Below are 27,360 nucleotides of genomic sequence, written 5' to 3' on the forward strand. Positions count from 1 at the left end.
GAGTCTGGGCTGCGGGGCCCGTCGGGGGCCTCAAACCTGCTGGTGTGAACACAGGACAAAGGGACCTCTGCCCGGGGCCCAGAGCCGCCCTGGGTCCCAAAGAGCTGCCCGCACAGGTGACGAGGAAGCAGACGTGGTGACGACGGGACGAGTGAGCCCAGGGCTGAGCGTGACACACGTGGTTTAGAATCAGCATCATGACGTCCTGGTATCTGCGCCCCCAGCCCCTCCTTCCTGCTGCGGGGGTGACGGTCCCTTCCCTTCCTGGTAAACGCCGCCCCATGTGTCCTCACGGGGACCCTGCAGGGGCTCCTGCCCGGGTCCCTGCTTCCCCACTAGCTGTTCTTATTGACCTCAGTAAATGCTGATTACCTGTCCCTTTGAAAACCTTTGATTCTCAGGCGGACACTGGGAACCTCCAGCGCTGGGAAGGTTGACCAGATATGATCGCCTCCCGTAGGCCCTTGGAGACCGAAATCCAGTCCTTTATACCCGCAGGAGGGAGTCCCTTCCAGAGGACACACTGCCTGTTTGTCCTTCTTTCTCTTCCCCGGTGCTATTGGCAAAGAACTGAGACCCATCCGTGTATAATGTCATAGGCGTGACCCATCCGTGTATAATATCATAGGTGTGACCCATCCGTGTATGTCGTAGAAATGACCCATCCGTGTACAATGTCATAGGCGTGACCCATTGTGTATGTCATAGGAGTGACCCATCTGTGTACAATGTCATAGAAGTGACCCATCCGTGTATAATGTCGTAGACGTGACCCATTGTGTATAATGTCATAGGCATGACCCATCCGTGTACAGTGTCATACAACTGACCCACCCGTGTATGTCATAGAAGTGACCCACCCGTGTATGTCATAGAAGTGACCCACCCGTGTATGTCATAGAAGTGACCCACCCGTGTATGTCAGGCACGCCGCAGAAGCACATGACATGGGTTGACATGACCGGGCCGGTATGTTGAGTCGACACCATCCTCTCTGGAGATACAACAGAACAAGAAAATGCTTTTTTGGCTCCTGATGAGAACTGTTCGGATTTCCTCTCTTTGTGACTTTGAAATATGCCCCCCCAGCCTTAGCCGGGGCCACGTCCTGGGGCTTGTGGAGCTGCCGGTCTGCCCCTTGGGGCCGCTTCCCGGCACGGCCCCTCCCGCAGCCCCAGAGGGCGGGCACTGCCCACCTGATCTTTCCTCCCGTGGGTCTTCCTATTTTTTGTCTTTGCCTTTCTCCGGCGTATTCCACGGAGCGTCCTGCCCTCTCGGCCCCCCCAACTCCCTCAGGGCCTCGTGCCGACGCAGCCAGGAGTGTCTGAGAAAACACGCACGTCCAGCCCTGGTTATGGGAGCGGGAGGAGGGAAGACGTCGCGGACCCTGCGCTTCCTTCTGTCTCTGCGGTCGCTGCCGGCACTGGGGCACACGGCGCCCAGCACTGACGGGGTCTCCCTTCCGCACCGGGTACAACGCGGGGCAGTAGGGGCAGGTGACCCTTCCGCAGCCAAGGACACCCGCGGGGACCCACACGACACTCCCTGGTGTTCCCGATTGGGTGGCGGCAGCGCTAGCTGCTCCCACGGTGCTTCTTGGTCTGGCCTCTTCCCTCCACCCTCTGACCTTCGTTTGGCCACAGTGTGACGCTACATGCTCTCTACACACCTGTCCCTCTGTATAAGCAGTGCAGGTGCCGTGCGATCAGTAGCAAACATCTCACACCGACCCACGGGACACGGCCCCGGCGCGGAACATCCCCCATCGTCCCGTCTCTCCTGATCAGACGTCAGCCGACCCAGCAAACCGTTTCTGATTCCGGGCGCCCCTCTGGGCGAGCTTCCAGACGGGGCCGCGTCTTCTTCCCGCGAGGAGGGCGGCTCGGTGGACATCAGCGTGGGGGCCAAGGTGACAACCACTGGAATCGGGGGGCAAGCAAGCAAACCTGGCTCAACTCCGGTGAGGTGCTGCCGGCGGGGGCGTGGAGGGGGCCGGGGCGCAGACCACCCCTCACAGACCCCACAACACTGCTCCGCAGCCCCACTCCCCGCACCTTCAGGAGAACCCCAAGACAGTGGGCACTGTCTTTCCCGACAGGCTCCCTGGTCTCCTTGCAGGCCAGGTGCTCAGACAGGCCACGCGGGCAGCGCCCACGGTCGGCGCCCGTCAGGAGGCACGGACAAGATGTTCCCGTCGCCGCGGCTCTGCCCTGAACGCTGGCGGCCTCGTGGCTTCCTTTCCATCCCCAAGCGACACCCCCGGAATGAAAAATAACGAAGCAGGACGCAAAATGACAAGTGCCATGTCGCGTGTGGCCTTGGAGAGGCCGGGTAACGGAGGCCCGTGGCGGAATCGGACCGGGAAGCACCCACAAACAGGCTCCCGGAAGGAGGGGAGGGAAAAAGCCCGGGCAGGTAAACAGCCTCTTGCCCGTTAGAGGATTCTTTCTGTCTCTAGAGAAATACACTCTGGTGTGACCTTAAAACATGGACAGACGCAAAGATGTGAACAGCGTTCGCTCTTGTAGAATTCAAATTTATTTTTAAAATGTTCCCAATTCCAGTTTACGTTCAGGGGGATTTTGTATTCGTTTCAGGGGTACAGCCTGGTGTTTAGACAATCCTATACCCTGCAAAGTGCCCCCACCCCCATATTTTCAGTCCCCACCTGGCACCGTACGTAGCTATTCCAATATTGTGGGCTAGAGACCCTGGGCCGGACTTCCCGTCAGCGATGCCACTTCTGCGTAGAGAGCTGAAGAAACCCAAGCGTGATGTTGAAAGACTTTACGCAGTCCTGTGTCCGTGGCAGCGTGATTTACAATCGCTGGGGTCTGGGAGCCGCTTAAGGGCCCATCGACAGAGGAGTGCATAACAGGAGCTGTGATCCCAATATACAAGGGAATACTACGCAGCCATGAAAAAGGCACTGTTACCGTTGGCCGTAGCACCGGCGGACCTAGAGCATATTATGCTCCGTGAAATCAGTCAGAGAAAGACAAACACCATATGATCTCACTTCTGTGTGGAATTTAAAGAACCAGATAACCAAACGAAAGAGAAAACAAACCTACGTGTATCCAATGAAGCCCTTTTAATCAGGCGCCCCGGCCAACTCCCTCGGTCCTATTCTCCTCATAATTTATTTTTCCCCAGGGGCACTTGGCCCTTAGGTTTTCCTTCCTGATTCTCTGCTCATTATTTTCGGTTAACCATCGGACTTGTCTTGAAATAGCTCTCATGCTTTTCTTTTCTTTTTGTTCTTCTTTTTTGCTACTCGTTTTGTTTCGGAGGAGGCCGAGAAGAGCTGGGATAGAAGCTGTCCCGCTTTCAGCCCTCGGCCCTGTTGAGATGTGAGCGCTGAAGAACAGAGGTCTATAAAGTCAGGAAGGGTGGCCGGGTCTGCTCGGTCCAATTCAGAACGGGCGGCCCAGAGGAACGCTTTCTGCCTCAGCTTCTTCGCACGGAAACTCATCAGCATTAGGACTGTCCGTGGGCGTGCAAGTCCCAGACAACAGGGTCGGCAGGCTTTGGCCAAGGCAGCTAGAGACAGGTACCTAAGTACGACCCCTGTTCCTCTCCAGCTACACATCCCACATCGTCACCCACCTGGCCGAGACAACACACCTGGAAATGTTTTTCCTCCCCGACCCTGTTCCTTTCTCCCCCAAGAAGCAACTCTTGCTAGAACAATAAAATGCTTTTAAAAGTCGTTGGTCTCTACCAAAATGTTCGTGATTGTACGGGTCCCATCACGTCTCTCGGGGACGGAGCTTGTCTGCATCCTTAGTCCGGACATGATGCCGTACAGATGCCGGCACTGGTGTTATTCCTAACAGTTCTACCTGTTAGAGGGATGTCACTCAGACGCCGTCAAAAGGAGGTGGAGCCTCTCATTCCCTGTCTGAGGATGTGTCAGGGTGCCTGCCATCGAGAGAACTCAATAACCGTGGGATGGGTGGATGGATGGATGGATGGGCAGATGGATGATGGATGATGGACAGATGGGTGGACGGGTGGACGGACGGATGGATGGATGGTGGATGGGTGGATGGATGGATGGATGGTGGATGGGTGGATGGATGGATGGGTGGATGGATGGATGGGTGGATGGATGTGGATGGATGGTGGATGGGTGGATGGATGGATGGGTGGATGGATGGATGGGTGGATGGATGGATGGATGAGTGGATGATGGATGGATGGATGATGGTTGGATGGATGGATGATGGACGGATGGATGGATGGATGGATGGACGGATGGATGGATGATGGATGGATGGATGGATGGATGGATGATGGACGGAGGGATGGATGGATGGATGGACGGACGGATGGATGATGGATGGATGGATGGATGGATGATGGATGGATGGATGGACAGACGGATGGATGGATGGATGGATGGATGATGGATGGATGGATGGATGGGTGGATGGATGGATGGGTGGCTGGATGGATGGATGAGTGGATGATGGATGGATGGATGATGCTTGGATGGATGGATGATGGACGGATGGATGGATGGATGGATGGATGGACGATGGATGGATGGATGGATGGATGATGGACGGAGGGATGGATGGATGGATGGACGGACGGATGGATGATGGATGGATGGATGGATGGATGATGGATGGATGGATGGACAGACGGATGGATGGATGGATGGATGGATGATGGATGGATGGATGGATGGGTGGATGGATGATGGGTGGATGGATGGATGGATGGATGGACGGGTGGATGGATGGGTGGATGGGTGGATGGTTGATGGATGGATGGATGGATGGATGGATGGACGGGTGGATGGATGGATGGATGGGTAAAGCCAATACTAGAAAAAAGGCAGCTTCCCTTGCCCTTTGGCTGACATGCATAATTCAAACTTTGGATCAACATGAGAAAGTTATATGCATATATAACCCGAGGTACAAAAAAAGAGAACAACATAAAACACGAATTATTCCATTGCCACTTACATGGATAGTCACCAAAAAAAGAGTCACTGGGAATGACGCTGGCACTTTGGGGAAACTTCGTCAGCGTCCCTCACAGCGACACTGGCGTGCCAAGGGCTCGTCTTTGTGCTGGGCCGTTACCGGCAACTTCAACAAACCCATCTGGTGATGTGAACGGACCCTGGCGCAGAGGCAGGCGGCCACATGCCTTTCCTCCGTGAAACGGGAACCTTTCTTCGGCTCGCTCCGCGCGCGTGCAAAAACACCAGACGGGAGACCACAAGCGGTCGTAAAATTTTCACCGACTGTGTTCGCCTCCATCCAGCGTCCCCAGAACGCAGAACAGACGTCTGCATGGGACGTGTTCCGTAGGCCCGCGAGCCGCCGCCCGGGGACGTGGGTTCTCTTCTGCGCGGCAGCTGAACCAGACTCATCAGCCCCCCGTCCGACGACTTCCCTCTCCAACACGCCTGACTCGGGCTTCTGCGTCTCCTGCCTCGACACCATAGCGGAAAGCACCGGCCTTCTCTCCGGGGGACAAACTTATGGCATTCTCCCGGGCGTCACTCAGTGCCCCACCAACTCCCCGAAGGCTCTGTCCTTCTGGTGATGTTCATCCGCGACGTCAGATCATCACGCACCCCGAGGTCAAGAGGAGGCACCCCTCCTCTCTCAGAAGCAAAGTCCACGGCGGATGCCATGGACTCCCCCAAGCTCAGCGGCTCCCCGAGATAAAAACATGCCCCAATACCCCCAGGGGCTTTTAGCAGAGCCGGCTCACCTGCTTCCAAACCTGGGCTTTGCCAACAGCGGGTGCATGATAAATAAACCGCTCACGTATGTAACAAATCCCATGACCTTCCGTGATGCACAGCGACATCCGTTTCCAATGATAATCATGGCGGTGGGCGTGGAAGAAGAGCGCCGCGGGATGGTCTACCGTGCGCGACATCCCCACATTAGGGCAATTGGGACGATGAGGCTTCCCAGAGAAAGAATGTCCCAGCTCCTCAGACTGAGAATTGCCCCCCAAAAGCGCTGAGAGGACATGGCTTGAAGAATACGGAGTCCATACGTGACGTGGAACTGAGGTAGCGAGACCCAGCAAGGAGCCCTTGAGGGACGCGGGCAAGACACGCATCTGCCTCCCAAAGAGCATGTCCCGACGTGGCGTTTGCCAGCCCGTTCCCAGCAGGCATCCCTCGGGGTGGGCCCTCGGTCCTTGTCAACCCGTCGGAAGATGCTCCGTCTCCCACGCCAGCTGGAATCTCCCCCCGAAATCTGTCCGGTGCCTCTCCCATCGGGTGTCCGTGGACGGCCCTCGGAAGCCCTGCCGGGTTTCCCGGAACAGGAGCGACCGCGCAGCCTTTCCCCGACGGGCTTCGCAGAATCGAAACGAGACGCGCGCTCCCGGCGTCTTCAGAGACAGGATGCTCCCGGAGGAGGGATCCCGAGCTGCCGGGCGCAGATTCCCGCTGCGATTCGCCGGGGGGCTGAAGAACATCTGTGTTGACGTCTGCACAGATCCTAGTGAGGATCCACACGGAAGCACCTGTCCAAAGCGCCGTCGGGCGAGGCCAAGGTCAAGGGCCTCCCAGAAGTGTCTTCCCGCCCCCGTGGCTGAGAGGCGAGAAGAGGTAGGTGACCGTCGCAGGGATCGGCCGTGGCGTCCGGCACTGCTCAGCCGCTCGGTCCTGTTTGGGAGGCACTCACGGGGGTCGATTATCAGCAGGGGCACTTGGGACGGGAGCAGAGGTCACCGCGGGTCCACCCCGCACGGCCCCGGCTACTGCAGAAAGCGGTCCAGCTTCTCCTGAATGCGGGCAAACGCGTCCTTGCCCAGGTAGTCGATGTGGCCCTGCTCCCACTGCCGCCGTTCTTCCTCGGGGCTCAGCTCCCGCGTCTTCTCGTCGATGGAAATCTCAGAGACGGAGACGGCCAGGTCCACCTGCGGGAACAAGCCAACAGGTCTTTGAGGGGGCCCGGCCCCCCGTCCGCTCTGCCCGCGTGGCTGCGCATGGCGGTTCCCTTCCGCACGCAGCGAGCCCCGCGGAGAGCCCACCGCACCCCGAGCAAAAGCCAACGCCGGGGGTAGCACCTCCAACGCATCCTGAGGGCTGGCGTCCCCGGGGACATTCACGGGCGGCTCCGGGCTTCGTTCTGCGGATTCCTCCGGTGGCGGGCGGCCTCCTGTCGGATCTGCCGGACGCTGGAAAGATAACACGTGTCGTTAGTCCGGGGGGCCTTCGGAGAACAGCCGTCTAGACTGTTCCTCCTGCTGGAGGTCAGAGGCCGCGGGCGGACCGTGCTGGGCGGGTGCCCTTTCTGCGGCCTCCGCGAGGCCAGGGAGCCCAGCGTGGCCGGAGCGCCCACATTCCAGACGCGCACATGGCCCGGGACGTCTCCCTGTGAGCGTCGGGCCCTCAAGCTCAGGCTGCTCCCCTGTAGACAGACACCCACGGACCGTCTCCCTAAGAAGCGTCTGTCGGGGTTCAGTCTTCTGATGACCCGGGCACGGAGCCCGGACTCAGGAGGGGAAATGGAGAAACACAGAAAGGGACGCGCCTCCTTGCGACGCCCTCATATGAAACATGGCTCCGGCGGCGGGCGGCGTGAATTTTTTTTTTTACTTAAGGGACCCATGGGAGCCGTAGCGAGGCTCTGGGTTCTTTTTTTCTAACTCTTCCCAAAGACGGAAGAGCATGACCCCGTGGTGTAGGAAACGCGGCAACAGCGGAGCGAGGACCCGAGAAGGCAGCCGGGCACCGCCCGCCCCGGGATGGGGTGCCAGAGGAACCCCCGTCCCACGTGGTACGTGGTCCCGGCTGGGAAAACCGTGAAGAAAGGTCACGGATCAGGACGCATGGCAGACCCCCGAGAGGGACGGGGAGGGATACCGAGGGGCCGGGGGTCTCCGTGACGTCTGCAGATGGCAGGCGCAGTGCCGAGCCTGGGCCGTGCGTCACAGCCGCGGGAGTCTCCGTGTCTGGGCAACTGAGCATCTGTCACGAAACAATAAAATAACACAGACGCGTGAGCCAACGCTTCCTGCCAGCAAACGCAGCTTCGCTGAAAACGCCCCCCTATGTTTTTCCTGCTCCAGGATGAGATTCGGGGTCGCCAAGGACTCTGCGTGGGGCAGACCGCCGGGGTCCCAACAGCCTGTGCCAGCCTTCTCGCCGGGGGCGCAGACCGGACGCCACGTCCCGGTGTCCTGACCGCCGAGGGGACGCGGCCGGCGCCGAGGAGACAGCAGGTGAGCCCCGCATACGTGTGTTGTACAAAGGATGTAAGTTTAAGGGCGCAGAATACGTTTAGGAGCATCAGGAGCGTGTCGAAGCGTGGAAAAGGTTAAGAAGGGACTGGGAACAGTGTATAAGTCTGCGGGAAGGGTTTCTAAAGCCTTAAAATCTATATAAATACGAAAATAAACGGAAGGTTCGTACTTGGCGGATTGTCACCTGTCACGCGGGCGGGTCTAGAACGTCATGCCCGCGACAAGGGCGGGAATCCTGTCTGCTGCCGCATTCTGGGCATCGTTTCGCGATGCCTGAAACGCCTTCAGAGGCTTCAGAGAAGACACTGTGTGACCGTGTGTGTGTGTGGGACCATGTGTGTGTGTGTAGCGTGTGTGTGCGCACACGTGTGTGTATGCACACGTGTGTGTGGACACGTGTGTGTGTGGAAGAGATAAAGCAAGCCAGGCAAAACGTTAACACTGAACGGACGTCGGTGGAGGATACACGTGTCTGCCTGTCCGTGGTCCTATGTTTTCCCACCGCCTTAGTCAGCGTGTTTCCAAATAAAACCTATTAGGAGGGAAAACAAGAATTTAAGAACAGTTTGGGGCCAGCCCAGCCTTTCTGATCATTGCTGGCCGCTTCGTGAATGCGCGTGTATCACGGGGGTCTTCTGCGTGACATCGTAGACCCTAATGGCCCGCGACACGTATCACGGGTTCCCTTTGGTCTGGCCTCGGTCACCCAGATTTTTTTTCTTAAACGTCCAGCTCCCGGCGTGGCCCCCAGGGGCAGACGAGACGGCCGTTCTGTACATAACCTAAGAGCGTCCCGCCAGATTCTTCCCATTCCTGGCGCTGCCCCACGGCCTATATTTAACTCCCACGGAGCATTCCTGGGGCCGGGGCCAGAGCGCCGTGACGGGGAGGAGTCAGGAAATACGAGCAGGAAAGAAAACGTTCCTTTGTGTTTACCACCCTCCTCTTCCCTGTGCAGACCTCAGGGTCCTTCCCAAGCGTGGGGGCGTTGGCCCGAAATCGCCACGCACACATGAGGAACATGGGACGTGGCATGGAGGCCACGGAGAGGGAAGCCCAGGGTGCCTTCCTCCAGAAGCGACGGCTAACATGGAAATTCACCCACGGGAAACGGATCTGCAAACAGTGAGCCTGGGACGGGTGTTCCAAACAGTCCCCAAATCCGCCGCCCGCGACGAGTCTGTCCCAGGTCTCGCCGGACCCGAAGGGACCGCCCATGGGAGCATTTAAAATAAGAGATCTTGGAACACCAGCCTTCGCTGACTGTGTTTGCTCAGACACGGGGGACGGAGACAGGGCCGCTTGGTTGAAGGATTCCGGTGTGTTCTGCTATAAATTGGGTGCGTCTTTCTCCTCGGAGGACAGAGCTCTGCAGCCTCCAGAGACCCGGCCGGCGGGGGAAGAGGAACCCACGCACGTCATGTTCCCACTGGGGTCTGGCAAGAGCCTCCACCGCGCAGGATCAGCGCTTTTTGTAAATCTATTTTTCAGTGACAGCGGACAGGCCGCAGGATCTGCGTTGCAGGAATTCTGCGTCTCTGCCTCACAGAGCGAAGCCTCCGGGCATGGTCCGTCGCTAAGCCAGCCCGGCCGAGGCCCTGACCCCACGGAAGGTCGCGTTGGTGGCTGTCGGCTCCGCCCCACTGGGGACCAAGGTCGGACGGTCCCCCGGTCCTGCACGGGGTGCGGGTACTTACGCCGTCTGAGTGGCCGCTTCCAGGCGGGGGTGGGGTCCCCTTCGCTACCACGGTCGGCTCCGAAGGGTCTTCAGAAGGCCGAGGCCGGCTGGGTTCCACCTCTGCTTCTGCACACAGCCCTCCGGCACGACACGCTGGGTCTGCACACGGTACCTCAGCGCCGAGACACGCCTGCACGCACACACACACACACGGACACATGTCGTCAGTTGTCCTGACAGGTATTCAACTGGCTGGCTGCCCTCGGGGCCCCAAGTCCTGCCCCACTGTCTGGGCAGCCAGCCCTCCCCAGCATCTATTAAATATAAGTGCACCCCACGAGGACCGCTCCTGGGGAACGGACCCCCAAAACCTGCCCTGGACCTATCACCGTCCTGAGCCGGCCCCGTGTGGAGCCGGGCGCTCGGACCAGAAGAGCCCCAGATGCCGTCACCCCGGGACACACAGACAGGAAGGAGCCCCCGGCTGAGGAGTCCTGGCAACGGGACAGCTCACCCGGGAGAAAGCAGACGGGCCGTCCGGGGCTGCTGCCTCCCCGTCGAGAAGAACCCACCCGCACACGCGTGGACCCCACAGCTGCTCCCGTCCTGCCCGATGTCCATCGAGGGCCCGGCAGAAACCACGAACCAAAATAAGTCCCTGTTCCCTCGCGTCAGAGGGGCCGAGAAAGGTTTCGGTCCGCTCAGCCAGGGCCCCGAGACCCAGCGGACACATGGCCGTAGTCGACCCTCAAGCAGGAAGGGTCTGCCGTTCCCCCAAGTCACGCCTTTATTTGCGGATACGTGACTCCATTGTCCTGGCGAATCTGAGGGTTAAATAGTCACCAGAATAGAGCCCTGGCTGGTGTGGCTCTGTGGATGGAGCGCCAGCCTGTGCACCAAAGGGTCGCCGGTTCAATTCCCGGTCAGGGCACCTGCCTGGGTGGCGGGTCAGGCCCCCAGTTGAGGGTGCACGAGAGGCAACCACACATGGATGTTTCTCTCCCTCTCTTTCTCCCTCCCTCCCCGTCTCTCTAAAATTAAATTAACTTAAATTAAAATTCATCAGGGAATACTTCCCAAAGACCTAATTTCGGAAGGTCCATGTGCAAGGCAAATACATGCGTGCAGATGACATCAATAGCAGATGCTTCCCCATACGTGGCACGCAAGGTTATCGCTCTGTTTTTTAACCGTGACATGGGGGGGTCAACGGTCCTTAGAGACCCTCCCGCTAAGCTCCCTTTGATTGCCATCTCCACGGAAACGGTCTCTTCAAACGACGGGCTGATCAGCCCTCTTCAGCCGCGTGTGTGTCCAAGCGGCTCTTCCCCTGACGAAGGAGCTCACGGACGTAATTTGTTTTCCGCACTATTTATGGGTCTGTCCCCTAAGGGACAGCAGCCTTCCTGCTCCTCAGAGTTCCAATGTCGAGTCCCCTTTCTGTGTATTACCGTCCTGTGTCAGAGAGGCAGAAGGGACAGATTTGAAGGAACCAGACAAGGGGTGGATGGTGGAGAGTTTCTCTCCGTTCTCAACTCTTGGCTTTTAAGAGAGAAGGGAGAGACGGAGAGACAGAGACAGAGAGAGAGGGAGAGAGAGAGAGAGAGAGAGAGAGGCATCGATCTGTGCCCTCCTGGACACGCCCCCACCGGGAATCGAACCCACAACCTACAGGTGGATCGGATGACGTTCCAACCTACTGAGCCGCACCGGTCAGGGCTGAATTTTTTTTTAATTAAAGTACTGTTGGCATACACCGTTATTTTTAGGTGTTCCACACTGGCGTCCCTTACAATGTCATCCCTACGGGAAGTCTAGCAACCATCGGTCGCTGAGCAAGATCATCACTGACTCTCTGGCCAACGGCTGCAACCCCGGGGCCCGGCCCCCTTACCGCGTGTCCGGCCGACGCGTGTCCTTCGGCGGCCCGGCTGCTTGCATACAGAGGCAGGATGCTGCGGTGGAAGATGTCCCACCAGAGGTTCAGGAAGGACAGCTGCTGTGGCAGGGCCCGCCCGTGCCCGTCCTGCGACACCGAGCCGGTCTGCGGGTTGTACTTGTAGTGCCAAGGCTTGGCGGGCCCCCCGAAGTGCACCACCTTCACGCCGGCGCCAAACCTGCCAAGGAAGGACAGTCGTGGCCCACGGGTCACCAAGCGGACGCGCACGAGAAGCCCCCGGCAGGCGTGAGGCTCGTCCGACGCGCGTCGTCATCTGTGTTAACGACCCTGTGGAATGACCTGGCCCTTCGCTTGCAGTGACTCTGCTTCAAGATAATTGCGTGTCGCGTCTGTATTTTAAAAAGCGATCTACCTTGGCCATTTGTTTCGCTTTCCGAACACCAGGCAACCTAAGCAGAACCCATGGGGACGATCCCCCAAAACAAGGATAATAAACCAAGGGTTTTATTAAAACCCACAGGGCGGGAGCCAAACGCATCCTCTTTTTAAAACACCAGGGACAACATCAAGAACTGGTAGCTTTGACAGACATAAGGCAGGCCACGCAGCAGAAAGACAGGCTTCTTTTACAACATGAGGTGTTTCCCCCCTCACTCTTTGAAAAAAATTTTATGGTCTTTTTTTTTTTCATTCCATTTCCTCCAATTCCTCCCCTTTCTCAACCTTTAGCTAGTTCTGTGTGTTGGAGCCTGTTTCTTTTTATTTTTTGTTTGCTCGTGTCTTTGGTTTTGAGATTCCGCCTAGAAATGAAATGATATGGCCTTTGCCTTCCTCTGTCTCACGGATTTCAGTAAACATAATACCCTGTAGGTCCACCCATGTTGTCGCAAACGTAAGGTTTCGACCTTTTTCGTGGCTGAGTAATATTCCATTTGCAGCACAAGTGTAAGGTCTCAGCCTTTTTCATGGCTGAGTAATATTCCATTGTAGCACAGCTGTAAAATTTCACCCTTTTCATAGCTGACTGATATTCCATTTGTAGCGTGAATGTGAGGTCTTGGTCTTTTTCACGGCTGACTAGTATCCCATGCGTAGCACGGATGCAAGGTTTCAGCCTTTTTCACAGCTGAGCAATATTCCATTGTAGCACAACAGCAAGGTTTCGACTTTTTCGTGGCTGAGTAATATTCCATTTGTGCCACAGATGGACGGTTTTGACCTTTTTCACGGCTGAGTAATATTCCATTTACGCAAGGCCTCGGCCTTTTTGTGGCGGAGTAATATTCCATTTGCAGCGCGAATGTAAGGTTTCAGCCTTTTTCACGGCTGAGTAATATTTCATTAGTGCCGTAAACGGAAGGTTTCGGCTTTTTTCAGGGCTGAGTAATATTCCATTGTAGCACAACGGCAAAGTTCCGACTTTTTCAAGGCCGAGTAATATTCCATTTGCACTACAAATGGAAGGGTTTGACCTTTTTCATGGCTGAGTAATATCCCATTTGCTGCACAACTGCAAGGTTTTCGCCTTTTTCGTGGCCGAGTAATATTCCATTGTGACAAAAATGTAAGGGTTTCAACCCTTTTCATGGCTGAGCAATATTCCATTGTAACACAAGTATAAGGGTTTCGACCATTTTCACCGCTGAATAATATTCCATTTGTGCTACAAATGGAGTAATATTCCATTGTGACATAAATGTAAGGGGTTTCAACCTTTTTCATGGCTGAGTAATAGTCCATTTACAGCACAAATGCAAAGATTTCGGCCTTCTTCATGGCTGAGTAATATTCCATTCGCAGCATGAATGCAAGGTCTCAACCTTTTTCATGTCTGAGTTATATTCCATTTGTGCTGCAAACAGAAAGTTTTGGCCTTTTTCGTGGCCGAATAATATTCCATTGTGATGTAAATGTAAGGGCTTTCAACCTTTTTCATAGCTGAGCAATATTCCATTGCAGTGCAAATGGAAGGTCTCGGTCCTTTTCATGGCCGAGTAATATTCCATTGCAATACAAATGTAAGGCTTCAACCATTTTCACGGCTGAGTAATATTCTATCATAGTACAAATGTAAGATTTTGACCTTTTTCACGGCTGAGTAATATTCCATTGTAGCACAAACGCAAGGCTTCAACTTTCTCATGGCTGAGTAATATCCATTTGTGCTACAAATGGAAGGTCTCGGCCTTTTTCACGGCTGAGTAATGTTCCATTTGTAGCACAAATCAAAGGTTTCGGCCTTTTTCATGCTGAGTAATATTCCATTTGTAGCGCAAATGTAAGGTTCAACCTATTTCATGGCTGAGTTATATTCCATTGTAGCGCAAATGGAAGGTCTTGGCCCTTTTCACACTGAGTAATATTCCACTGTAGTGCAAATATGAGTTCTCAACCTTTCCCATGGCTGAGGAATATTCCATTTGTGCTACAAATGGAAGGTTTCGGCCTTTTTCACCGCTGAGTAATATCCCACTGCGGCACAAATGGAAGGTCTCGGCCTTTTTCATGGCTGAGTAATATTCCATCGAAGCGCAGATGTACGTCTCAGCCTTTTCACGGGCTGAGTAATATTCCATTGTAGCGCAGATGTAGGGTCTCGGCCTTTTTCATGGCTGAATAATATTGCATTTGTAGCGCAAATGTAGGATTCAACCTTTTTCATGGCTGAGCAATATTGTTGCAGGAAGACAGATCTCTGGGTAGGGGCATTCTCATGCCCCTCCACCCAGGTGGCATCCCATGACTCAGGAGATGATGAGCAACTCTTGTCTCTGCCTTCAGCTTTAGGCTGTCGAGGCCACTGAGTCGTGGAATCCTGGGTAAAACAGGTTCTGTTGTGTACTCCATCTGCTTCCTTGTTAATGAAGTCTTGATATGGAGCTGGCCTTGAGGATTAGTGGATCTGCCTTGCTTCCTTGATAGGTGCTAGATAAAACAGGAGTTACCCTGGCCGTATTTTACATATTAATGACACTTTGTAAGAATCCTTTCACTTGTAAAATTCTCCTGTTGTTGGCTGGAATGTCACACCCTCCGTTCTATTTTTAGTAACTTTTGAAACCCTAATAAAAAGAGGATGAGGCTTCCCGCTCTCCGCTGACGGTCTGAGCAAGCCACAGTCCTCCGTTCGTTACTGGCCAATCATCCTGCCTGCCGGATTTATTTCAGCGTCTGAAATCACAATCAACACAACAAATATTCCATTGCAACACAAATGGAAGGTCTCAGCCTTTTTCATGGCTGAGTAATATTCCATCATAGTGCAAAAGGAAGGTCTTGGCCTTTTTCATGGCCGGGTAATATTCCATTTGTAGCATGAATGGAAGGTTTCGACCTTTTTCACAGCTTAGTAATATTCCATTTGTAGCATGAATGGAAGGTTTCGACCTTTTTCACAGCTTAGTAATATTCCATTGTAGCACAACTGCAAGGTTTCAGCTTTTTCGTGGCTGACTAATATTCCATTGTAGCACAGCTGTAAAATTTCTCCATTTTCATGGCTGAGTAATATTCCATTTGTAGCGTGAATGTAAGGTCTTGGTCTTTTTCACAGCTGACTAGTATTCCATGCATAGCACAAATGTAAGGTTTCGGCCTTTTTCACAGCTGAGCAATATTCCATTTGTGCTACAAATGGAAAGTTTTGGCCTTTTTTGTGGCTGAATAATATTCCATTGTGATGTAAAGGCTTTCAACCTTTTTCATGGCTGAGCAATATTCCATTGCAGTGCAAATGGAAGGTCTCGGTCCTTTTCATGGCTGAGTAATATTCCATTTGCAGCACAAATGCAGGGTCTTGGCCTTTTTCATGGCTGAGTAATATTGCATTTGCAGCACAAATGCAGGGTCTCGGCCTTTTTCATGGCAGAGTAATATTCCATTGTAGCACAGATATAAACTTTCACCTTTTCATGGCTGAGTAATATCCCATTGCAGCACAAATGGAAGGTCTCGGCCTTTTTCACGGCTGAGTAATATTGCATTTGTAGCGCAAATGGAAGGTTTCAACCTTTTTCATGGCTGAGCAATATTCCATTGCAACGCAAATGGAAGGTTTCAACCTTTTTCATGGCTGAGCAATATTCCATTGCAACGCAAATGGAAGGTCTCAGCCTTTTTCATTGGCTGAGTGATATTCCACCTGTAGCGTGAATGTGAGGTCTTGGTCTTTTTCACGGCTGACTAGTATTCCATGAGTAGCACGGATGTATGGTTTTGGCCTTTTTCACGGCTGAGTAATATTCCATGGTAGCACAACAGCAAGGTTCCGACTTTCTCGTGGCCGAGCAATATTCCATTGTGACGTAAATGTAAGGGTTTCAACCCTTTTCATGGCTGAGTAATATTCCATTTGTGCTACAAATGGAGTAATATTCCATTGTGACATAAATGTAAAGGGTTTCAACCTTCTTCATGGCTGAGTAATAGTCCATTTACAGCACAAATGCAAAGAGTTCGGCCTTTTTCATGGCTGAATAATATTCCATTTGCAGCATAAATGCAAGGGCTCGGCCTTTTTCATGTCTGAGTAATATTCCATTTGTGCTACAAAAGGAAAGTTTTGGCCTTTTTCATGGCCGAATGATATTCCACTGTGATGTGAATGTAAGGGATTTCAACCTTTTTCATGGCTGAGCAATATTCCATTGTAGTGCAAATGGGAGGTCTCGGTCCTTTTCACAGCCGAGTAATATTCCTTTGTAGCACAAATGTAAGGTCTCAACTTTTTCATGGCTTAGTAATATTCCATTGTGCCGCATATGTAAGCGTTTCAACCTTTTTCGTGGCTGAGTGATATTCCATTGTAGCACAAATGTAAGCTTTCAACTTTTCATGGCTGAGTAATATTCCATTGCAGTGCAAATGCAAGGTCTCAACCTTTTCATGGCTGAGTAATATTCCATTTGTGCTATGATAGAAGGTTTCAGCCTTTTTGTGGCTGAGTACTATTCTATTTTTAGTGCAAGTGGAAGGTCTCAGCCTTTTTCATGGCTGAGTAATATTCCATTGCAGCACAAATGTAAGGGTTTCAACCATTTTCACGGCCAAGTAATATTCCTTTGTAGTGGGGATGTAAGGTCTTGGCCTTTCTCACGGCAGAGTAATATTCCATTGTGACGTAAATGTAAGGGTTTCAACCATTTTCATGGCCGAGTAATATTCCATTGTGCCAAATATGTAAGTTTCAACCTTTTTCATGACTGAGTGATATTCCATTGTAGCACAGATGTAAGCTTTCAACTTTTCATGGCTGAGTAATATTCCATTGCAGCACAAATGCAAGGTCTCGACCTTTTCATGGCCGAGTAATATTCCATTGCGGTGTAAATGTAAGGGCTTTCAACCTTTTTCATGGCCGAGTAATATTCCTTTGTAGTGGAGATGTAAGGTCTTGGCCTTTTTCACAGCTGAGTAATATTCCAGCGTAGCCCAAACGCAAGGCTTCAACTTTCTCATGGCTGAGTAATATTCCATCGTAGCGCAAATGGAAGGTCTCGGTCTTTTTCACTGCTGAGTAATATTTCATTGTAGCGCAAATGCAAGGTCTCGACCTTTTTCGTGGCTGAGCAATATTCCATTTGCAGCACCAGCAGAAGGTCTCGGCTTTTTTCACGGCTGAGTAATATTCCATTGTAGCACAAATGGAAGGTCTCGACCTTTCGTCTATTGGTAATCAGCTAGATTGCTTCCATCGCTTGGCTCCTTTCAATAACACAGCCATGAACATGGTGCTGCACATACATTTTCAAAATAATGTTTTTGATTTCTTCGAATAAATATCCAGAAGTGGGCCTGCTAGGTTCTAGGGTAGCTCTCCTTTTACTATTTTTGAGGAAACTGCACACTGCGTTCTACAATGGCTGCCCCAGTGCACCTTCCCGCCAAGGGTTCCCCCAGCACATTAATAAATATTTTTCCCCCTGTCATCCTATTCCCATGAAATAGCAACACCTCATTTGCACTGGGGCCTCTCTGTGGTCCGTGTGTGCTTTGTACATCAAAAAGGACCCTGTTTTTCCTCCCTAAGTACCAATTTCCGCCTGCGGGTGGGTCATGCTACTCTTGTTAGAAAGACCCGCTCTGGACCTATCAGAGTTTCATTTCACTTAATAAGCATGTGATCTATAGCAGCAGATCTCAAACGCTTTGGTCCCGGGGCTTCTTGACACCCTTAAAAAATCACTGCAGACCCAAGACCTCGGTGCGTGTGGACTCAACCTACACACACACACACTGCCCCAGAAATGAAAACTGAGAAGCCAGAAAGTATGTTTATCCATGAATTTTTTTAAAAAATCAACCCATACTAGGTTCGCATCAAGTTACGCGTGGTATCCTCTAGCATTAATGCATGGTAGTCATTAGAGGTGTTAAAATTCTTTTGAAAAGGTCTGTCCCCTCCCCCAAGATGGTAAAGCAGAGATATTGATCCTTTCAAGCTGGCTATTTACTTCTGTCTGTGCCTTTGTTCAATCCACCGCCTTATGCCCTCCTATAGTTTCCGTGAAATCCCGCCGTACGGTTATGAAAACACAAGAGTGAAAAGAGAGAGAAAGAGCATCTTATTTTTTGTTTAATTGGTCTGGTCTCCGGAGACACGCAGGGGAGCTGTGTGGAAGCCCCGGGGGACCGGCCGCGGCCGCGGCGCGGGGAACTCACCGTTGGAACGCGGGGCCGTAGGTGTAGGCCGCGTTGCTGCTGAGGTTGTAGACGAACGGGAGGTGCTTCTGCATGTCGGCCGTCGCCCAGCTGCTGAAGAAGCTGTTCAGCAGGCCTTGGTCCGCGCCTAACAAACCCGCAGAGGGGGCCATCAGCGTCGCTCAGGCCGCCAAGCCGGCCGAAGGGCGTTCAAGGTCCGCAGCCCCTTCCCCTCCCTGCCTGCTGAGACATCACCCTCGGCCGCCAGGACGGCCTTCATCCATCCGACGGGGACCACCCTTAACACGGCCCCATGGACGGAAAAGCTATGGATTCCTTTGGGTCGATGCCATAGGTGGCGGGACCGTGAAACACCACCATCAATACTCTGAATAGACACCGGGAGCGACTACCACGCCTACACAGCCGTGAGCCTGAAGAGGCCAGGGTCCCTCCAAAATTCTCCGCAGATCCCCCCGTGGGTCATCATAAAACTGCCTCCTGTCTTCAAAACCCTCCACGCCAGCCACAGGGAATTCCGTCCGGTGCTGACAATATCTTTTCTGCCATTTTCATTCACTCCTTGTCTCCGTTTTTATGAATTACGTTTTACGGGGACACAGCCACGGTCACAGGGGCAGCGTCTCATCTGTGGCTCCCGTCGCGGGGCCACGGCAGCATTAAATGTTTCTAAGAGACGTCGCTCAACGATGCGCCCCCGGCCCTTTACAGGAGGGGCTGCCTACCCGTCGTGCAACCAGGATTGGGGGTCACTGTCTGTACCCCTGCGCGGAGGGCCCATGCGTTTCGGTTGCCCTTTCACCGACGGTACCCCCTCGCTTCTCCCTACCACCCTGCCGGCGGCAACCTGCGGTCGGTGTCTTTCACCGACGCCCCGCGGCCGTTCGGACACAGGAGTTTGCGGGCACAGCTCGGGGGGCGTCCCCCGCCCCCGCGCCGCCCCCCACCTACCGTCGAAGCTGCCGTGCTCCGCGGCGTGCCGGAGCAGCAGGCCGTGCGTCTCCAGGGACGGCCGGAACACGAAGACGCCGCTGTTGAAGCAGTCGGGCCAGCCGGGGTCGGGGGCCGCCGACAGCTCTGCCCTCTCGAAGAGCTCGTCCACGTTGGCCAGCGCCTGGCGGGACAGAACGCGGGGACCTGGGGCCACACACGCATCCCCGCCCCCCCGGGACCTCCGGATCGCAGGCGAGAGACGCAGCAGGGACCGGAGGGAGGGTCGGACGAAGCTGGGTGATCGCGACCAGGCCCGGCTTTTTCGGTGACATGTCTTCCGTTAAGCTTGAACCGTCCAGGCACGTCCCGTTTCGGTCCACGGTGGTCTGACTCTAGGACCGGGGTCCCAGGGAACCAGAATGTTCCCATCGTGGGATGACATGCCAAGTCACACACCGTAACATCATCGCACAACATATTACATACGCGTTTGGGGGGATGCTGGTGTCGACAAGCCTACCACCAGGTGTGTACAGGAAACTGTAGCAGGTACGACTCTGGAGAGCATGTAATACTCAACCCCGGTCACGTACAACAGTGTTACTAGCTCACGGGTTCCCTGCACTATCGTTTTATTGTTACTTTAGCGTGTATTTAGGGACCAGTTTCCTAGAAAACTGCACGCTGTGTTACTTGGGCAGTTGCCCGAGAAGTCGCATGTTTACCCGGTGCCCTGACGGTGCCAGACTCTCCTGCGCACACTTACTCCCGTGTTGTCTGGAGAGCGCCCTGCCGGACAGGCGTGTGGCCGGGAGCGACGGGCTAAGCACGCAGCCCGGGCGGGCTGGACACGGTGCCGTCCCGGTGGGTCTCAGAGCCTCCATGACGCGCATGCAACATCGGAATCATCTTGGGGTGTGTCCCCGACGTTAAGGGGAGCCAGGCCATGTTCCCAAGACGGGGCCGTGCGAGAGACAGCTCTCCGTTCGCCTCAAGGGACGGCAGTCACGGAGTCTCTCAGCCCTCCGTTATGTCCCTGAGGGCCCTCCTATCATCCACGGGACGGTCTCAGTCCCGCCCCCCGCCCCGACCCCCCAGGGAAGGAATGTGATTCCAGGCGGCTCCCTGCGGGGCAGGCAGCCATGTTGCCCTGGATCCTGACAGAGTGAGTGTTGGGCTTGGTGGCAGGTGCCCGTTCCCTGGTGGGAACCCAACGAGAGGCAGCGGCCTGGCCAAGGAGCGGAGGGCAGGGTCTCGGCCCCACGGCACTCACCAGGGTATCCGCGTCCAGAAACACGCACTTGCTGTAGCGCGTGAGAGTCCAGCAGTGGAGCTTGGTGAGCGTGACGCCCAGGTCCGGCCTCCTCAGCGAGGCCAGGCGCCCGCCATCCGTGCTGACTAGCAGGTCCACCTCGATGACCTCATCGAACACCCTCGAGAGGATGACCCTGGGAAAGACGGCGGCCCAGTAGCAGGAGGGCTGCCCAGCGCGTGGCCCTCCCACGGGACTGCTCACGCCCACGGGACACGGATCCAAATCCCTCCACGTTCTCCGCAGCCTCCCTAGCTGGGCTTTATGTTTACTTTCTCATCCTCCCCCGGGGAGACAGTCATTCATTGTAGAGAAAGAGCAAGGACGAGAGAGAGACGGACGGACAGACAGAGAGACGGAGGAGCATTGATCATCTGCCTCCCGTACGCACCCCGCCTGGGGATTGAACCTGCAACCTAGGTACGCGCCCTGACCGGGAAACAAACCACAGCCTTTGGGTGCACGGGACGATGCTCCAACCCGCTGGGCCGCCCGGCCAAGGCCAGGCTTTATCTGTCTTTCCAGGGATGTCTTAGAGCTGCGCGCACTTTCTCACGCCTGCTCAGAAATGATGCCCACGCCAAACGCATGGAGAACGTCCCCTGGGCTTCCTCAGACCCTCCATCAGCCAACACCTCAGGCCGCGTCACGAGCTGTCATTGGGAGCCATACAAGGCCTGGGGCAGCGCTGGGGGATGGTGACGTCCAGGGACACTGGTATCTTAGCTCGAGCCCAGAAGAGCCATGAGGTGGCCACACACGTGTGTGTGCACAGTGAGTGCACAGAGGGGCCCACTTAACGCCGACCACGAAAATGCTCCCGCGCTCGCCCAGGAGTTGCAGCTCCCGGGAGCCACGGACTAGGTCGCCGTGACAAGTCTGCTCTTGATCCTGACCTGCCAGGCCTCCCACGCACGGCCTGGCTCTTCTTCCTCCCTCGCTGCGTTCCCCACACCCATCCTTTCTTTTCATACCAATCAAGACAGACACAAAGCGGTGCTTTCTAGACAGACATACGGTCCACAGGAGAGAGCCCCACGCCTGGCCACGCCGACACACCTGTCCGCACAAGGATGGGGAGCACCCCAAGGCAAGGACGCTCCTTCAGGAGGAAGCAGAGATCTGCGCTACGTGCTGGAAACTCCGCGGAGCCAAAGGAGAAGGCAGGACGTTCAGGCCTCAATCTTCAACTGAGTTCGTGATCATTGCTTCCCAAGACCCCCCGACCCACGAGCTGACTTCTGATTTTCCACGGTCAAGACGATGATCGTGACACACACTTACTCTCTGGGCGACGGCCCTGATGGGGAGCGCACACCTGCATGGGGCTCCCTACTTGAATAACGGTGGAGGGTCCTTTCAGAGTCTTGATATCTGCCTACAATATCTATCCGTCATCCATCCATCCATCGATCATCCATCCATCCATCCATCCATCCGTCCACCCGTCCATCATCCATCCATCCATCCACCCATCCATCCATCCATCCGTCCGTCCATCCATCTATCCATCCGTCCATCTGTCCATCATCCATCCATCCATCCATCCGTCCGTCCATCCATCCATCCATCCATCATCCATCCATCCATCACCCATCCATCCATCCATCCGTCCGTCATCCATCCATCCATCACCCATCCATCCATCCATCCATCCGTCCATCCATCCATCCATCCATCCGTCCATCCATCCATCCATCCATCCGTCCATCCATCTGTCCATCCATCCATCCATCCATCCATCATCCATCCATCATCCATCCATCCATCATCCATCCATCCATCATCCATCCATCATACATCCATCCATCATACATCCGTCCGTCCATCCATCCATCCATCCATCCATCACCCATCCATCCATCCATCCGTCCGTCCGTCATCCATCCATCCATCCGTCCGTCCATCCATCCGTCCATCCATCCATCCATCCGTCCATCCATCCATCCATCCGTCCATCCATCCATCCATCCATCCGTCCAGCCATCCATCCATCCATCTGTCCATCCATCCATCCATCCATCATCCATTCATCCATCCATCCATCATCCATCCATCCATCCATCATCCATCCATCATCCATCCATCCATCATCCATCCATCCATCCGTCTGTCCATCCATCTGTCCATCCATCCATCCATCTGTCCATCCATCCATCCATCCGTCCATCCATCCATCCATCCATCCATCCGTCCGTCCATCCATCCATCCGTCCATCCATCCATCCAACCATCCATCCATCATCCATCCATCCATCATCCATCCATCATCCATCCATCCATCATCCATCCATCCATCATCCATCCATCATCCATCCATCCATCATCCATCCATCCATCATCCATCATCCATCCATCATCCATCCACCCATCCATCCATCCATCCGTCCGTCTGTCCATCCATCCTCCGTGCATCCATCATCCATCCATCCATCCATTATCAATGCACCTATTCCATCCCTGCCTGGCGCCCAGGACCACCCACGAACAACTCCTGGGTGACCTTGCTTCTGCAGGAGCGGCCCACTGGGCCCAGAGCTGTCTCCCAGTCTCACCTGAGCAGGCTAGACACCTGGGGAGTGACCAACACCACCAGCTTGCGGGTCGCCCTGTGGTTCCTCAGGGACTGCCCCAGCACCAGGGCCCCCTGGCAGTAGACGTCATTGGTGGCCAGCGTGACGAAGGCCTGGTCCGACACTGCGGATACACACAGAAACGCCGGTTACGCTCCCGGTGGATCGCAGGACGCGGCGGTGTGGGTGGTCAGCCTGCCTCCTCGCTGACCCTTCCCACTCGGGGAGAATAAACTCGTCAGTGTTCTAAAACGCTCTGTGCCAGCACTTCATGTGTGTACTGTCACGTAATCACACACACACACAATGCAAAGGACCCAGACACATAGCAACGTCTACCAGAGTCCAGTGACATTTCCTCGGCTCTGGTCGGGGAGCTCAGCTGGTTGGAACGTCACGCGGATGCACCAAGGTCGCGGGTTCGATCCCCGATGGGGGCAGAGACAAGACTCAATCAATGATGCACCCGCAGCTAAAACAACAAATCGATGCCCCCCTCTCTCTCTCATATCAATCAATAAAAATAAATAAATGAAATACATTTCTTGTTGCTAAGAGACTGTGGGTGTCCACAGCGACCCCTCTTTCTCTTCTGCTGCAGCCACTGCATTATCTGATTCCCCATGACAATGTGCCCGCCCCCCAACCCGAAGGCACAGTGCTCCGTGGAGAAGCGGCCGGACCCCTTCCATTCGGCACGCACCGGGCGCTGAAAAGCCGTCCACGGCAGGGCACAGGAAGCCGGCACAAGGGGACAAAGAAACCAGCTTGTCTCAGTTGCCAAATGTTCTCTGCGTCCCGTCTCAAGAGGCGAGGGAGAAACGCAAACGGGAGGTCCGGGCTGCGGCCAGGTGACGTCGGGGTGCACCCTCAGGACATGGAGCTGGAACGATTTCATTCTGGGGCCCCTGGGAGCTGGGGACCGGGGTACAGATGGCAGCCAGAGAGAAATCTGGGCCTGAGCCGGCGGCCGTGCCGTCCGCGGGAATTAAAATGCACAGCCCGCGGCGCTCGCCGGAACACTCCGAGCTCAGCCTTCGTGGACCAGAGCGACCCGCTCCGGGGCCCCGCGCCCCGCCCGGCAGCTCCCAAGAGCGAGGCGGACAGACTCACAGACACGCTCTCTGGACCTGGGCGAGGGCGGACTCCGAGGTGTGTTTCCCGGGGGGCGGACGCCTTGACATTCCGGTGGAGTGAATTCTCAAAGGAGCCTGTCCCAGCAGGGTCCCGTCTGCACCCTGGTGGTGTTGGGTGTTTTGTGTTTTTTTTTGGCTTGAGTGAAGAATTCCTGGCATCTCCAGGGTGAGGGGGGTGTTAACACAGAGCAAACGTCAGAAGCCAAGTCTGCCCAATGTATGACTCTCGTACCGATCATCTGTGGACCATGTAAATACTCTCTAGCTTTTTTAACAGCTGGCTGGAAAGGGCATTCACTTTCCAGGTGTGTGGGCCCTCCCCCCTCGAGGGGCGGAGGCGTTGGGGACAAGAGGCAGGGTGGCAGGAACCGCAGCCACATTCTCAGGGAGGACGGAGGCCGGGCTGCGTCCGCAGAGCTGCGTTCATGAAATGACTCAACGCACGGTGTGCTGACGTGGGAGAAGGACCGTCCACCTGACGGATACAAGGACGAGAGAGCGACCCCAAGCCTCCAAGGCCACCGTGGACCCGGGCACGGCATGGCACATCCATGGACAGCTCCGTCCCCAACGCAAAGACAGACCCGTGGATTCTCACGGAACGCGGGATGGAAATTCACTGACGCGGCCTTGCGTGGAACAAACGAGCCATGATCCGATGATCCAAGGCCACCACGTTCTGCAGGTGTCTGCACCCCCGAACTGGCGCCAGGGCGCAAGGTGGCAGGAAGGAAAGAAACTTGGTTGCTGGACTCCAGACGCAGTTTTTTGTTTCTTTTTTTTTTAAAGATATTCCTGCACCAAGAAGCTGAGCCTGAAGATGGTGCCGGCTGCGAGTTCTCTAACGAATCGGTGAGCCGTGTTTACTTCTACGCCTGGCCTGGCCCGGACTCAAGCCGCGTTCCAGCCAGGCCCCTGAAATAACACGGGCGGCCTTCTCCGCGCCTCTCCTCTCCCTGCTCAAAGGTGTTTTTGTTTCGGGCACCGTGCGGAGAACGCACAGAGAGTCTTCGGCACGGCCCATCCGTCCCGGCGCTGATGGAGATGTGCCCTCCTGTCCCTGGCTGAATGCTGCCATTATTTGGGGAGGGGGGCGCGGGGGGGGGAGCTCCCGCCGCTCCGTGCAACAGAAACTCCTTTCTGCCTCTGCTCCCAGGGAAACGGTCCTCTGACTCAGCCCCCACCCCCCCCAAATTTCCCTTTCTAAGGCTAGACCGGAGGAACACCACACATGCAAGCCGCTTTATTGATTTATCCAATTGCTCCCCTGAATCAAAAGCAACCTACTTAAAAAGTGGGGGAGGGCTTGGGAATGATCAGGTCCCGTCTGGCCCCAGACTGGGGCTGTCTTAAGGATGCAGAGAGGACCAGCTGCCCTCTCCTGGGTCCGAGGGCCAACGCGAGGCCTCTGAACTCAGCCGTCTAAACCTGACGTCCACAAAGCCCGAGGGCAGACACAAAACCTCCATGTGAGCTCTTGGGGTGGAGACTTTGCCAAAGACGCCTCAAGTTGGCCATCTGCCGCCGAAGTCACCCCGGATATGGATTGTAAGAACTCAGTGCGCGCGTGGTCTGGACTCAGGAGAACCCCAAGGCACTGCCTTCCCAGAGTTTGGGGGGCATTGGCCTCTTCCCATCTGTTTCCACTCAGTGGGAATCGAAGCCACTCCAACACTTTGGCCAAGAAAGTAGCCCACGGGCAGCTCCCCAGAGCTGCATTTTACAGAAGGAACGTTATGGAATCTGACCGCCCCTGACCATGTGTATGACCCCCGTCCGCCCCCCAACGGCTGAAACATCCGCATCTCCAACGGCACCCGGCGCAGCCAGCTTCTCCAGACTTGGGAGACGCTGGGGAAGCAGACAATGGGAGACCAGGGATTCGGGCTGGGCGTGGGGCCACGGCGGGGACTCTCCCCAGCGCAGACTAACCTCATGCGTCCCAGAAGGAACAGAGAGGCTGAATGGAAGGGGCGTTCGCCCCCCCCCCCCGACTCACCCGGCATGGTCTGAGGCTCCGCGCACCGTGGGCACCGAGGGGCCGCCGTGCGCCTGAGCGCGCTGGGTGGACTCTCCGGCCTCCAGCCGGGCCTAGCAGAAGCGACGTCTCCAGGGGATCCGCGCTGAGTCCCAGGCCTGCGGGACACACCCATGACTGCAGCCTCAGCCCAGTGCCCACGACTCGCTCCGTGTCACCTGGGCTCTGCCGAAGCCCGGCCACCTCCATGACCCCGCGCCCTGCACCTCTTCCTCCGCGCTCGGGGGCCGCCTCTGTCTTCCTGCCAAGCTCCCCTCACCCCTATCCGTTCCGGAGTCATCGGCGTCCCCGCCTCGCCCTCCATTTCCTCCGGGCTCCCGGGTCCTGGACGGCCCTCTGCGCCCCGCCCCCCCGGTGTACTCCACACCCAGTGCCCCCCCCCAAGCCCCGTCACCTCTGCGCTCCCCATCCCAGCTCCTCTCCGCCCCTCTGCGCTCGGCAGCCCGTGCGCGCTCGCCCCCTCCCGGGTCCCCAGCTGCGCCCGAGAAGCGTCCAGTACCCTCTGCGCGCTCCAGCAGCCTCTAGCTCTGGGACTCTTAGGTCCTCACCCCCAGCACCTCGTGTGCTCTCGGCCAGATTGGCTGCCTGGGCGCTGGGAGGCCCTAGGGCCAGAGCACGGCGATTGGTCTCCCTCCGGAAGCCCGGTCCCGCCTCCGCCCAGCCCCTCGGGCGGGGGTCTCCACCGCCCCTGCGCCCCGCCCTCCCGGGCGCCTCCTGCTGCCGGGCTCCCGCGGTCCGCCCCGGAGAGGATCGGGAAGGGGCCCCGCCCCTACCCCCTTGCGGGCCCCTTCCCCGCGGAATCCAGGAGTCCGCCGATTCTAGGTTGGCACATTTAACCTTTAACCAGCCAGCCGTAAAGTAAATGTTTGCCATGGCCTCGAGGGCCTGGGCG

General features: G+C 55.6%; 1 protein-coding gene across 1 annotated transcript; it reads right to left on the reverse strand.

Annotated features, from left to right (window-relative positions):
• Positions 1-6,633: 6,633 nt before the first annotated feature.
• On the reverse strand, positions 6,634-26,686 carry GYG2 (glycogenin 2). Its single transcript, XM_090264179.1, has 10 exons — positions 26,430-26,686; positions 23,277-23,418; positions 20,683-20,857; positions 19,428-19,590; positions 18,477-18,603; positions 11,811-12,033; positions 9,936-10,106; positions 7,266-7,367; positions 7,060-7,182; positions 6,634-6,909 (listed from the first exon to the last, which is right to left on the reverse strand). Exons 1-10 carry the CDS (start codon positions 26,581-26,583, stop codon positions 6,748-6,750), a joined length of 1,542 nt encoding a protein of 513 aa, XP_090120305.1. The 5' UTR covers positions 26,584-26,686; the 3' UTR covers positions 6,634-6,747.
• Positions 26,687-27,360: the final 674 nt, after the last annotated feature.

The sequence above is a fragment of the Furipterus horrens genome, unplaced genomic scaffold (assembly GCF_987537825.1).
Source record: "Furipterus horrens unplaced genomic scaffold, mFurHor1.1.pri manual_scaffold_17, whole genome shotgun sequence".
Lineage (NCBI taxonomy): Eukaryota > Metazoa > Chordata > Mammalia > Chiroptera > Furipteridae > Furipterus > Furipterus horrens.

Excerpts from the sequence above, each read along its gene's own strand:
- GYG2 (XM_090264179.1), bottom strand. The coding sequence starts at position 26,583 with ATGGGTGTGTCCCGCAGGCCTGGGACTCAGCGCGGATCCCCTGGAGAC. Across the intron at positions 19,591-20,682 it reads TTCTGGACGCGGATACCCTG|GCGCTGGCCAACGTGGACGA; the intron begins GTGAGTGCCGTG and ends CTGTCCCGCCAG. Across the intron at positions 7,368-9,935 it reads GAAGCGGCCACTCAGACGGC|GGAGACGTCCCGGGCCATGT; the intron begins GTAAGTACCCGC and ends CGACGCTCACAG.